Source organism: Somniosus microcephalus, chromosome 8 (assembly GCF_052327205.1).
Source record: "Somniosus microcephalus isolate GS21.2 chromosome 8, FLI_Smic_1.0, whole genome shotgun sequence".
NCBI lineage: Eukaryota > Metazoa > Chordata > Chondrichthyes > Squaliformes > Somniosidae > Somniosus > Somniosus microcephalus.
Window position 1 is genome coordinate 34,604,739 of NC_140994.1, and position 12,125 is coordinate 34,616,863.

General features: G+C 46.1%; 1 protein-coding gene across 1 annotated transcript in view; it reads left to right on the plus strand.

Moving 5' to 3' along the window:
• LOC147113439 (guanylate cyclase 2G-like) overlaps positions 1-12,125 on the plus strand; it is a 47,747-nt gene that overhangs the window by 16,256 nt on the left and 19,366 nt on the right. Inside the window, exons 3-5 of the mRNA XM_085996126.1 lie at positions 4,770-4,941; positions 6,674-6,814; positions 10,535-10,727. Of these exons, the coding sequence (XP_085852252.1) occupies positions 4,770-4,941; positions 6,674-6,814; positions 10,535-10,727 (506 nt within the window). The remainder of the gene's footprint in view (positions 1-4,769; positions 4,942-6,673; positions 6,815-10,534; positions 10,728-12,125) is intronic.

The following is a 12,125-nucleotide window of genomic DNA, read 5'->3' on the forward strand; positions in this document are numbered from 1 at the left end:
GGTTTCACTCCCGCCTCCATCGACGTCTGGCCAATCCACGCTATCCGCCTAGCGGGCTTAGCAGGCCAATTATAGGAAAGCCAGTGACCGAGAACGTCAGCGTATCAAACACTGACATTCTCTGTTGTTTGGTGAGTTCTTGTACTCAAGACTCACCAAACCTATTTCCTGAGCAGAAAGCAGATGGTTGTTGCATCGGAGAATGCAGCAGCCATTCTGTCATCTCTGCCATGGAGATGCCGGAGTCTCTGATTGAAACCTGCTGGAAGAAACAAAGGTAAGTAAACTTTTTCTAACACTTTTCACTCACCTCACATATTTACCTCTCCACACTTGCACCCATCACTCACCTCCACATCACACCTTTCGACCCCTCTCACCCCCGCAGAGCCACTGCTCGCCTCACTGACCCTGACGGGGTTTCCTGACGTCGGGAAGTCCGCACTTCTGTTGGAAAAATGGGGATAATCCTTTTAACTGCCTGTTAACTACAGTTAAGTGGCTGTAATCCCATTCCTGCCTCGAGGAGACGGGACTTGGCGCAGGTCGGGTACCGCCTCCTGGAAAGATGGCACAGAGGTGGGTTGGGGGTGGGATGGGTACCCGCCTCCAGATTCTGCCATTTTCTCGGCAGTCCCGCCTCCAAATCTACCTCCCCAGGGCTGGCAAAATCGCCCCCATGTCTCCGTTAGGCTATTAGATCAAACCTGTTCATTTCTAACTGCGCTCTTAGTTCATCTATTTTGTTGCGAATGCTTCACGCATACAGATAATAGTGCCTTTAGCTTTGACTTATTTCTCTTTTTCCCTGATGTCACTTTAGTCACTGATGCCTTATTACCTTTGTTACTCTCTCTGTCCCTTCCTGACCCACTCTGCTTATTTTTACAAGAGCCTTGAAATTTCTCTCGCTCCTTTTAAATTCACTCTTTCCCGAATCCTCCTGGCCCCCCCTCCCCCTTCATTAGTTTAAAACCCTGTCTAGTGCCCTAGATATTCGGTTCGCCAGGACACTGGTCCCAGCCCAGTTTAAGTGGAGCCCGTCCCAATGGAACAGCTCCCTCTTTCCCCAATACTGGTGCTAGTGCCCCATCAACTGAAATCCCTTCTTCCCACACCACTCTTTGAGCCACGGATTTAAACCTCTAATCTGTTTGTCCCTATGACAATTTGCGCGTGGCTCCGGTAACAATCCAGAGATTATTACCTTTGAGGTTCTGCTTTTTAATTTGGATTCTAGCTCCTCAAACTCCCTCCGCAGAACCTCATTCCTAGTTCTACCTATGTCGTTGGTTCCTTGTTGAAGTCCACTCCATTTAATCCTGCTCTATGCAGACCGCTGACCTACATTGGCTCCCAGTTAAGCAACGCCTCGATTTCAAAATTCTCATCCTTGTTTTCAAATCCCTCCATGGCCTCGCCCCTCCCTATCTCTGTAATCTCCTCCAGCCCCACAACCCCCCGAGATATCTTGACTCCTCTAATTCTGCCCTCTTGAGTATCCCTGATTATAATCGCTCAACCATTGGTGGCCATGCCTTCTGTTGCCTAGGCCCTAAGCTCTGGAATTCCCTACCTAAACCTCTCCGCCTCGCTACCTCTCTTTCCTCCTTTAAGACGCTCCTTAAAACCTATCTCTTTGACCAACCTTTTGGTCACCTGCCCTAATTTCTCCTTATGTGGCTCAGTGTCAAAAATTTTTTGTCTGTTAATACTTCTGTGAAGCACCTTGGGACGTTTTACTACTTTAAAGGTGCTATATATATACAAGTTGTTGTTTTATGGTTGCAGATGAGCTGTACATTGAGGGAGTGGAAGCCCTTCTGGTTCACAAACACTCCTGGATGATGGCCACATGTGTGAAGTCAATGATGCCCTGCCACAAAGCTGAGCGCCTGCTCAGTAACACTGGCCTCATCAGTGGCAAAGTTTACATAATTGGCTGACTTGTGAAACATGGCATTGGTCACCTCAGTGATGTATTTGTGTGCGGCCGACTGCGAGATCCTGCAAATGTCTGCTGCAGATCCCTGGAAGGAGCCTGAGGTGAAGAAGTTGAGGGCGGAGGTGACTTTGACAGCCACTGGTGAGGTGTGTCCACCAGGACATCTGGGCAGCAGCTCCTGTACCAGCAAGCTACAAATATCTGTGATGATCTAGTGCGATAGCCTGAGCCTCCTGAAGCACTGCTGCTCAGTCATGTCCAGGAAGCTCATCCTCTGCCTGTATACCCTGTGTTGGAGGTATCGTCTCCGATGCGGTGCAGCCCTGTGCTGACCCCCTCTCTCCTGTGGAGCATCAGGTTGGTGAGGAGAAGGCTGGTGGTGGTGTTGCTGCTGCTGGTTGGCTGGTGCTGTTGGTGCTGGGGCTCATCTTGGTCCGAATCTGAGGTCCAAGGTGAGACAGCATAAGCGGCACCTATGCTGATCTAATGCCAGGTAAAGTGGTGATCAGAGGCACAATCCTCCAATGTAGTGAGAGTGACTCGTAATGTGGTGAGAGTGGCTTCCGAGGTTGCAGAAATCACCTGCAAACTCCTATAAGCAAAATCTCTGCACAAAATGGTGTCAGCAAGAGCCTGTCCCTTGGGCAAGGAAGCAGGTGTAAGGTGTGTGTATTTATCTGCTTTTTCCAGCTGTCACTTAATGAAGTAGCACAATGGCCACTGAGCTCCCGCCTCCCCTTCACTGGCGAGCTTCCTGAGGTCTGTGAATCCTGTGCGCAACCAGTTAAAGTTAAAACCTCACGTTAAAAAGGCTGTTAAGGGTCTGTAAACGAGCAGTTAACCACCTCAATGAGGTCGCTCGCCTCCCCCGAGTGGATCCATGGCGCGCCTCAAAACGCGCCCCAGTTAAATGCGGAAGTCAGCGGGATGACGGCGGGTTCCTGACGTGCTGTCAATTTCAGCGCTTTTAACTGCCGACCTGCCCCTAAACCCGCCGCTCTGCAATGTGAAAATTCCGACCTTTCTGTTTGCTGATTGGATCACCAGACCATGTGATTCCAGGTACCCTTATGCACACGCTGCGCCCCTGGGATCCATGGGCCACTACCCTGCCCTCTAGTCCACAGCGTCTGACAGCAACTTCTCGGAGGAGGGTTCCCAGTGGGTAAGTGCGCATTCGGTTCGGATGCCGGTGGTGTAACCCTTATTTACGCCACTGACCGCAAAATCCAGGCCAATGGCTTTGCTACTCAAGTTTAGTTTCTCTTTAATAATGAAGAGAATGCAAGTAATATGCTACATCGTTTAGTTAAGCATCATACACAGCTTGGTGATGCTGTAGGTTTGAGTCACACTTTGTATAAAAGTGGAAGTAAACCAGGGCTAAACAAAATCAGTGTCAACAGGGAACCAAAGGAACTTCATCCACAAGGCATCCCAGCAACGCAACCTCCTCTAGTCTGTGCTTAGGCTTTTTACACTGGTCTTTATATTAGCCTGTTTATATTAGCCTGGGTTTGGATGTTCCACTACTTGATCATGAGGGCAAATCATTGAAGGATATTCCACTGAATTGTCGATTTGTTTTATTGTTTGAGAAACCTATGTGAATACTTGTGTCGCCTAGACTACGGAACATTACTAAAAAGATTAGAAGGTGAATTAAATGAAGGTTAGATGACGCCAAGCTTGGACTTTAAAAGCTGTAGGTTGTTGAATAACAGAAGATCGAAAGCTGGCAAGGAGTTCAGCGGGATGAGTCTTGCTTTCAATACAATTAAGATGCAAGCTAGAGAAAAAATGTGAAAGAAAATGTATTTGTAGTTTCGAAGGAAAAAAAAGAGGAAACTTCAGAGAAGCACTGATTACAATCAATAAAATAGAGAGAGGTGAGAGATGTGAGAGTGAGCCCCCATCAGACAACAAAGTTTGTCATATATCCAGGTGAGAGAGGTGTTAGTAGAGTTTCCACGCATATGGAAGCAGAATTCAAGTACCCTGTATTGGATGGAGTTGGGCTTCATAAAGTGTTAAAAGCTGTTAAAGGGGGAAAATCTTCACACAAAGGAAATCTGGAACTCTCTGTCAAAAAATGTTGAGGCTAGGTCAATTGAAAATTTCAAAACTAAGATTGATTTTTACTAGGGACATGGAACAAAGAGTTTAGAAGAATGAGAGGGGATCTCATTGAAATGTATAAAATTCTGCCAGGGCTAGACAGACTGGATGCAGGGAGGATGTTTCCCTTGGCTGGGGGGGTCTAGAACGAGGGGTCACAGTCTCAGGATACGGGGTAGGACATTTAGGACTGAGATGAGGAGAAATTTCTTCACTCAGAGGGTGGTGAATCTGTGGAATTCTCTACCACAGAAGGCTGTGGAGACCAATTCACTGAATATATTTAAGAAGGCGATAGATAGATTTCTAGATAGATAGACGTCAAGGGGTATGGGGAGAGAACGGGAATATGGTATTGAGATAGAGGATCAGCCATGATCATATTGAATGGCGGAGCAGGCTCGAAGGGCCGAATGGCCTACTCCTGCTCCTATTTTTCTATGTTTCTAAAGGTAGGTAAATGGAGTTAAGATACAGATCAGCCATGATCTAATTGAATGGTGGTACAGGCTCAAGGGGCTGAATGGCCTTCTCCTGCTCCTATGTTTCATCCCACCAGACAAAATAGTAAATGTTGAATCCATTGACCTGGTTCGACGTTGGTTCTGGTTCAGAATAACGTGAGGAATTTGTCAATGATTTGGATTTAAAAAAAAACTAGCAGTAATAACCACTATTTTTTCATTATTCATTTTATTGTATTTAGAAATTATTACTAAAATCAAAAACCCTGAGACATGGCTGAGACCCACAGTGGCCAGTGAAAAATGTAATGAACAGATTGTCACCCTGCTGAATGCCTGCTGGGATGAATGTGCAGACAGAAGACCAAACTTTCATTTAATCAAACACGCACTGCGAAAGGCCAGTCCTGAAGGGTGAGTCTGAAAAGAAATACCATCTGACACTGATGGAATTTTCACTTTTCTTCGTACTGCCATCTCACGACAATTAGGTAAGAGTTCACAATAACCTTGATAAATAATGCTTTCCAATCACAGCTGGGCAGCTGTTTTTTGAAGATTTTTTTCTGTTCAGTGTCTGATTAAGGATACGTTGACGATGGTGCTGTTGTGTTGTGAGAGAACTGTGTAAGCAACACACCGTTTAAAACAATAGTTGAATGATAAGGATATAGGAAATAAACGTAAGACTCTGCTGTCATGTAGTAATGCATATTGCATCAGAACTCAATTCTGATGGAAGGTCATTGACCCTTTCTCTCCACAGATGCTTTTCCTAAATAAACCAACAAGAAGACATTGGGTTGCCCCGGTGTGATCAAACAAAAAACAAACAGAAGTGCCCCCCTTTTAAAGGGGCACAACTAATAAAGAACTTAACCATAAAGCAAAGGAAACTCATAAATTTAAATAATAATATTATTACAAGTGTCAAGTGTGCCTTCCTGTCTCGGAAGGCCTCAGGCGTACTGGCGGACACCGCGTGCTCCTTCTCAGGGCCACCCTCTCTCTAGGGATGCAGCCTGACTTTGAGTGTTTCCAGCATTTTCTGTTTCTACTTCTGTTTTCCAGCAGCTACAGTTTTTTTTTTGTTTTACTGCATTTTGTGTGTTCAATTGACCAATGGCTTAAAGACTGTGAGGCCTCGTCTACTATCACATCCTTCAGTTGTTCAGTTGGCTCTCAGTTCGATGGAAAGCCTTTCAGCCAATGAGCAGTCAACATTTGCTCAGGTGCGATTGAATGGCCATCATAGCTGTGCTTAGTCAACAAAGATTGGCCTGAAATTCGGGTCTCCACTGGTGAGTACACACGGGGTACTCACCCGTAGGCCAAACGAAAGTGCCGGTTTCGTGCATGCACTGCGCATGTGCGGGAAACCGGAACTTCCATTCCCTTAAAGGAAGGGGTTCAGAGGTCGAACGCGTACGCCGGAGAGGCAGCGCGTGCACATGGAACTTATGGTTTTTTTGCAGCTTTCTCCGGGAGGGTAAGTCTCCAGGAGTTACACATGTAAAAAGCAGGCGCAAGGCCTGCTTTTAACAAGGTAAGTGGTGATTTAATTAAAATTAAAACATTTTTTCCACAGGTTTATTATTTTTAAATACTTTAAAGAAACGTAAGTTTATTGTTAGCCCTGTTAGAAAATGTAATTAATTTTTTCAAAAATTTAAATTATTGTTTTAAAATTTTTATTTTATGTAATTTATAGTTATTTTAAAAATGTGATGGTTTTTTAAAATTTATTTGAAACTTTAGTGATGTTTTGGGGCTTATAGTATTTATAGTTTTGACAGCTCTTCCTGTCCATTTTATGAATGGGCATTTCCCTGCTACCATTGGCTCTCCATGGCCCACGTGATTCCAGGGGACGCATCGAACTAACTGCACCCCTGGGATACGCAAGCACTGCGCGCCGGCAGCTGGAGCAGGCCCAGGATCGGAATCCCATGCGGGCCCACAGCTCAACGGCCGGCGCGCTAGGTAAGTGCAGGTTGGAGGCTTGCACCCGCGGGAAGCCCCCGACCCGAATTTCTGGGCCATTGTCATGTATTGGATCCCAATTGCTGGAAAGGGCAAAAATGAACTAGGAAGCCAAGTGCATTTCAGGAGTGCTGTTTTTCTAGTTGAATATTTTTTTTTATAGTGAAGTGAGCATTCTGGACAATATGGTAGATAAACTGGAAAAATATGCTAATCATCTGGAAGAAGTGGTTGAAGAAAGGACAAGCCAACTCACGGTGGAGAAGGGGAAGACAGATCTGCTCCTGTCCAACCTGTTGCCAAGGTATTGTCTCCTAGATGTTTGATGTCTGAAAAGCTCTGCTAAGAAGTGTTTCTCCTCAAAATATCATTCTTATCTGTAGTACTTAAAACCACTATTCTAAATATAAATAAAACAATGATAATTATGTACAAGAAGATCACAAAGTTATGGATCTTTCTGGAACACAGCACATTCGCTTTTACTACCATATTTAACAAATTCAGGTTGAATCATTACATAATGGCCCAGATTTTGCTGTAGCAGTGCATCTATAAGCATCTGCCATTAGTTAGACTTGCCTTTCCACATTTAGGTTTTTAAATCTTTTGCATGCCAAGTTGCTGAGAGTGCGAGCTGATAACAGCGCAGCGAGGGAAACGGGGCACCTGGGACCTGAGACAACAACCATAACAATGAAAACTTGCATTTATATAGCACCTTTAACGTAGTAAAATGTCCCAAGGCGCTTTACAGGAGCGTTGTCAAACAAAATTTCACACTGAGCCACATAAGAAGCTATTACTACAGAAAGCTTGGTCAAAGAGGTAGGTCCTAAGGAGCGTCTTAAAGGAGGAGAGTGAGATAGGGAGGCGGAGAGGTTTAGTGAGGGAATTCCAGAGCTTAGGGCCTAGGCAGCTGAAGGCACAGCAGCCAATGGTGGAGTGATTAAAATCAGGGGTGCACAAGAGGCCAGAATTGGAGGAGCGCAGAGATCTCGCAGGGCAAGCAACTGTGTATCTCCTTAACCAATCAGGTTAAAGGATTGTGAAATAACCGGAGGAACGATGGAGAAGGAAGTGTAAATTAGGGCGGGTGAATTCAATGGAAAATCAGGTACAGAAAGAGAGGGGAAGAAAGTTTGGATTAAGAGGGAGAGTAAAAAGACAAAAGAAAAGTAAAAAAAAAATTAAAGTAGTAATACCTGAAGGAATGGTACTTCACACTTTTAGTAGTTAATTTTCAGTACCAGAGAGGTTGATTGGCAGTCATTAACCGTTATCACATTGTTAAAACGGTACTTGCGCTTGTAAGTTCCTCAGGGCAGTGTCCTAGGCCCAACCATCTTCAGCTGCTTCATCAGTGACCTTCCCTCCAACATAAGATCAGAAATGGGGATGTTCGCTGATGACTGCACAGTGTTCAGTGCCATTCGCAACTCCTCAGATAATGAAGCAGTCCATGCTCGCATGCAACAAGACCTGGACGACGTTCAGGCTTGGGCTGATAAGTGGCAGGTAACATTCGCGCCACAGGAGTGCCAGGCAATGACTATCTCCAACAAGCGAGAGTCTAACCACCTCCCCTTGACATTCAATGGCATTACCATCGGCAAATCCCCCACCATCAACATCCTGGGGTCACCATTGACCAGATACTTAACTGGACCAGCCACATAAATACTGTGGCAACAAGAGCAGGTCAGAGGCTAGGTATTCTGCGGCAAGTGTCTCACATCCTGACTCCCCAAAGCCTTTCCACCATCTACAAGGCACAAGTAAGGAGTGTGATGGAATACTCTCCACTTGGCTGGATGAGTGCAGCTGCAACAACACTCAAGAAGCTCAACACCATCCAGGACAAAGCAGCCCGCTTGATTGGCACCCCATCCACCACCTTAAACATTCACTGTCCACCACCGATGTACCGTGGCTACAGTGTGTACCATCTACAAGATGCACTGCAGCAACTTGCCAAGGCTTCTTCAGCAGCACCTCCCAAACCCGCAACCTCTTCCACCTAGAAGGACAAGGGCAGCAGGCGCATGGTAACACCACCACCTCCAAGTTCCCCTCCAAGTCACACACCATCCTGACTTAGAAGTATATCGCCGATCCTTCATCATCGCTGGGTTAAAATCCTGGAACTCCCTACCCAACAGCACTGTGGGAGTACCTTCACCACACGGACTGCAGCGGTTCAAGAAGGTGGCTCACCACCATCTTCTCAAGGGCAACTAGGGATGGGCAATGGGCAATAAATGCTGGCCATGCCAGCGACGCCCAGATTCCATAAGCGAATTTAAAAAAAATACCAAGACTTTCTGTGGCAAGTTTAGTTCGTATCTGCTGCGCAAATACAGATTCTCCACGCCATTCAATGCATTTCAATAGTGAGGCAGACAGCGAAATGCCCTTTCCCCGAAGCTAATGGCGGAGTGGTACATCTCTGTCAGCAATATTTGGGTATTCGCATTTAACCGCACATCTGACCCTCGCCTGAAGTTGCTGTACCATTCACGCTTAAATAATGGCAAGCACCATTAGTCTCAGTTATTTTGACAGCAAAATCTCGGCCAATGTAATTTTAATAATAAAAAGATTGCTTTTAATAATAATGTGAATTTATAACATTTTAACAAGCCTATTATAATATATTTTTTTTCCTTCACCACTTACACTCCATAATCGTGCACCTTGCAACAGTTTAACCTGGCAGTGAAGCACTTTTTTGTTAAGAGTGGAAATATCCAATTGGACAGTGGGGCTTTCGTTCTGTCTATTTACATATTTACATAATATTCATCTGAACTGTTCAACTAAATAATTAGATTTTCACACATCTGTCGACAGGTTGGGTTGTTACATGATGTAGACAAATTTATGCCCTTTTAAATGCAATGCAGCTAAATGGGCTTTTAGCTTAATATTCAGCCTTGGCATCCCATCACATTTTATACATACTCTATGGTTAGACACAAGTAGCCACATGACCAACAGGTCAGGCCTGCATTATACATCAAGGGGGAAAAATTCAGTTGATTAGCGCCTCCTGTTAGTGCCTCCGGCGGTGCTAACGGGGCGCTAGGAATTTAGTGCCCGAGCGCGACGATTTTAGCGCCGCTCACGAAACTGACCAGTCGTTCTGCGGCGGCGCTAAACACTACCACCACGATCTCCTGCGCCTGCAGATCGTGACGTTAGTTGAGCATGCAACGCCCCGGACCGGATATTGAATCGCGCCCCCTGCCTTAGCGCCTGCCGCTAGGAACGACAGGTAGAGGGGAACGTTTTCAAGTTGGGAAGGGGCTGGGGGAGCGCTATTTAAAGGCGGGCGTTTCCTGCCTTTTCTTGACGGCAAAATTTTTGGTACACGCAGGTTGAGAGGGAGAGAGACATCTGGAAAGATTTAAAGCTGTCCTAAGGAGTTTGGCCCTCAGCACCACTTTTGAGATTCCTAAGCGCCGAGCTCTTTCCCTGGGCCTATCCATTAGTGCTTCCAACACAATTGCTTTAGAGGTCTCTCCAGGCCGAGATTCAAGGCTGCAATGAGCAGGGTGTGGCTGGCCAGCAAGATGGCTCCTCCCCTTTAAGAACTGGATGGCACCAGTCTGTCTGGTTTCCATGGTATCTGACATCGCCTGAGCTTCGGTAGCATTCTGAGGTAGCACCTCGCTTCCTGACATTAGCGCCTTAAGAGAGGTGTGTAGCGCCTGATTTAACGCTCAAATCACCTCCAGGGGCGATAGAGGCGAATTTTGCAGTCAGAGGCGATAATTAGCGCCAGGTGCTAAACTTTGCGCCCGGCCGATATTAGTGCCCTAAAATGGGCGATACCCAATTTTTACACCCAAATGTTTTATTCATACCCACTGGGGGAAGCGGGGGTCCCAAAGATCAGCTGTTTAACGCTTCAGATCGATGGCCTTTCAGCAAGTTTTCAAAGAGCCAGGGATCTTCTTTAGATTATGACCAGTTGCCCGTTGACTTTTTGGGTGATGGTTACCATTCTATTTATCAACAGTTTCATTGCAAAGCAGCTCATGCAAGGAACGCCCGTGGAGCCAGAATTCTTTGAATCTGTTACTGTCTTCTTCTCAGACATTGTTGGCTTCACAAAGCTGTGCTCCATCAGCACGCCGCTGCAGGTTGTGGATATGCTCAATGGCCTGTACAGCTTATTTGATGACATTATCAAGTCTTATGATGTATACAAGGTAGGAGAATGCTTGCGGCATAGTGGTTAGCACTGTTGCCTCACAGCACCAGGGACCCGGGTTCAAATCCGGCCTCGGGCGACTGTCTGTGTGGAGTTTGCACATTCTCCCTGTGTCTGCGTGGGTTTCCTCCGGGTGCTCCGGTTTCCTCCCACAGTCCAAAGATGTGCGGGTTAGGTTGATTTGGCTATGATAAATTGACCCTTAGTGTTAGGGGATTAAATACGTGGGGTTACGGGGATAGGGTGGGATATGTGTCGGTGCAGGCTCGATGGGCCGAAATGGCCTCTATCTGCACTGTGGGGATTCTGTGTGATTCTGTGTGAAGATTTTACTGTGCTCTGGTGTAAACTTTCCCTGTATTATCAATAAGACAGTTTTATGCACTACAATACCCTGGCGGTTACTACCCAGGTGTGTTTCCATTGTTTTAAATAGACTGTGCCTAGGATCCCACACTCTGTGCTCGTTAGCAGATGGAAACGCTCTAATTCTGGTCTCCTAGCCTCAGTCGCTTCAACACACCTCAGTTGCTTACAATCCAATGTCAATGTTTTTAACTTATTCAATAAATACTGGGTTCTTTATATAGAATCATCCCTACTGTATATAATGATCCTGAAATTGCAATGTGTATGATGGCATACTCTCCCTTTGAAATACCCTGCAAGTTCGGGATTTCCGCAGACATTTGCGCATGCACGAAATCCGGAACTTGCAGCCTGTCAACGTATGCCATCCGCGGGGGCCATGAAAAAGCAATCGCTGGCACCAAGTTGGGCTATTTGCCCAGTGACTGGCCAGCGATTGCGCACGGAAGTCTTATGGTTGACGCAAGCAGGCGCAGGGCCTGTTTGCATCAGTGTAAGGGCCTATTTAAGGCTTTAATTAAACATTTTCATATGCGCATATGGGCCTGGATTACAGTTTTAATGATGGATAAAATTATCAAAAAATTAAATTTTTTATTGAGGTTGGTGGAATGATTTCCACATGTGCTTGCGCATGCCCCTAATCCAAACTTGTGGCCTGTCAATGTATGCATTGACAGGCCATCCACGGGGGCCATGAAAAAGCAATCGATGGCGCAGAGTTGGGCTATTTGCCCAGCGACTGGCCAGCGATTGCGCACAGAAGTCATTGCGGAAATCATTGATTGGAGGACCAGACCCACGTGATCCCAGGTATGCTTCCGCACCGCCTGCGTCCCTGGGATCCGTGGGCCATTACGCTGCCCTCCGCCTCAAGGCCTGAGACCAAAAGAATTCGTAGCCTGGCCGCCAGCAAGTACTTTCAGAATTGTTTCGTGGGTCGGAGGAGTACTCCGAGGCAAAGGAAGAGATTGCGGGGGCTCTAACACATATATTCAGGACCTCTCTGGCCTCAGGGGATGTGCCA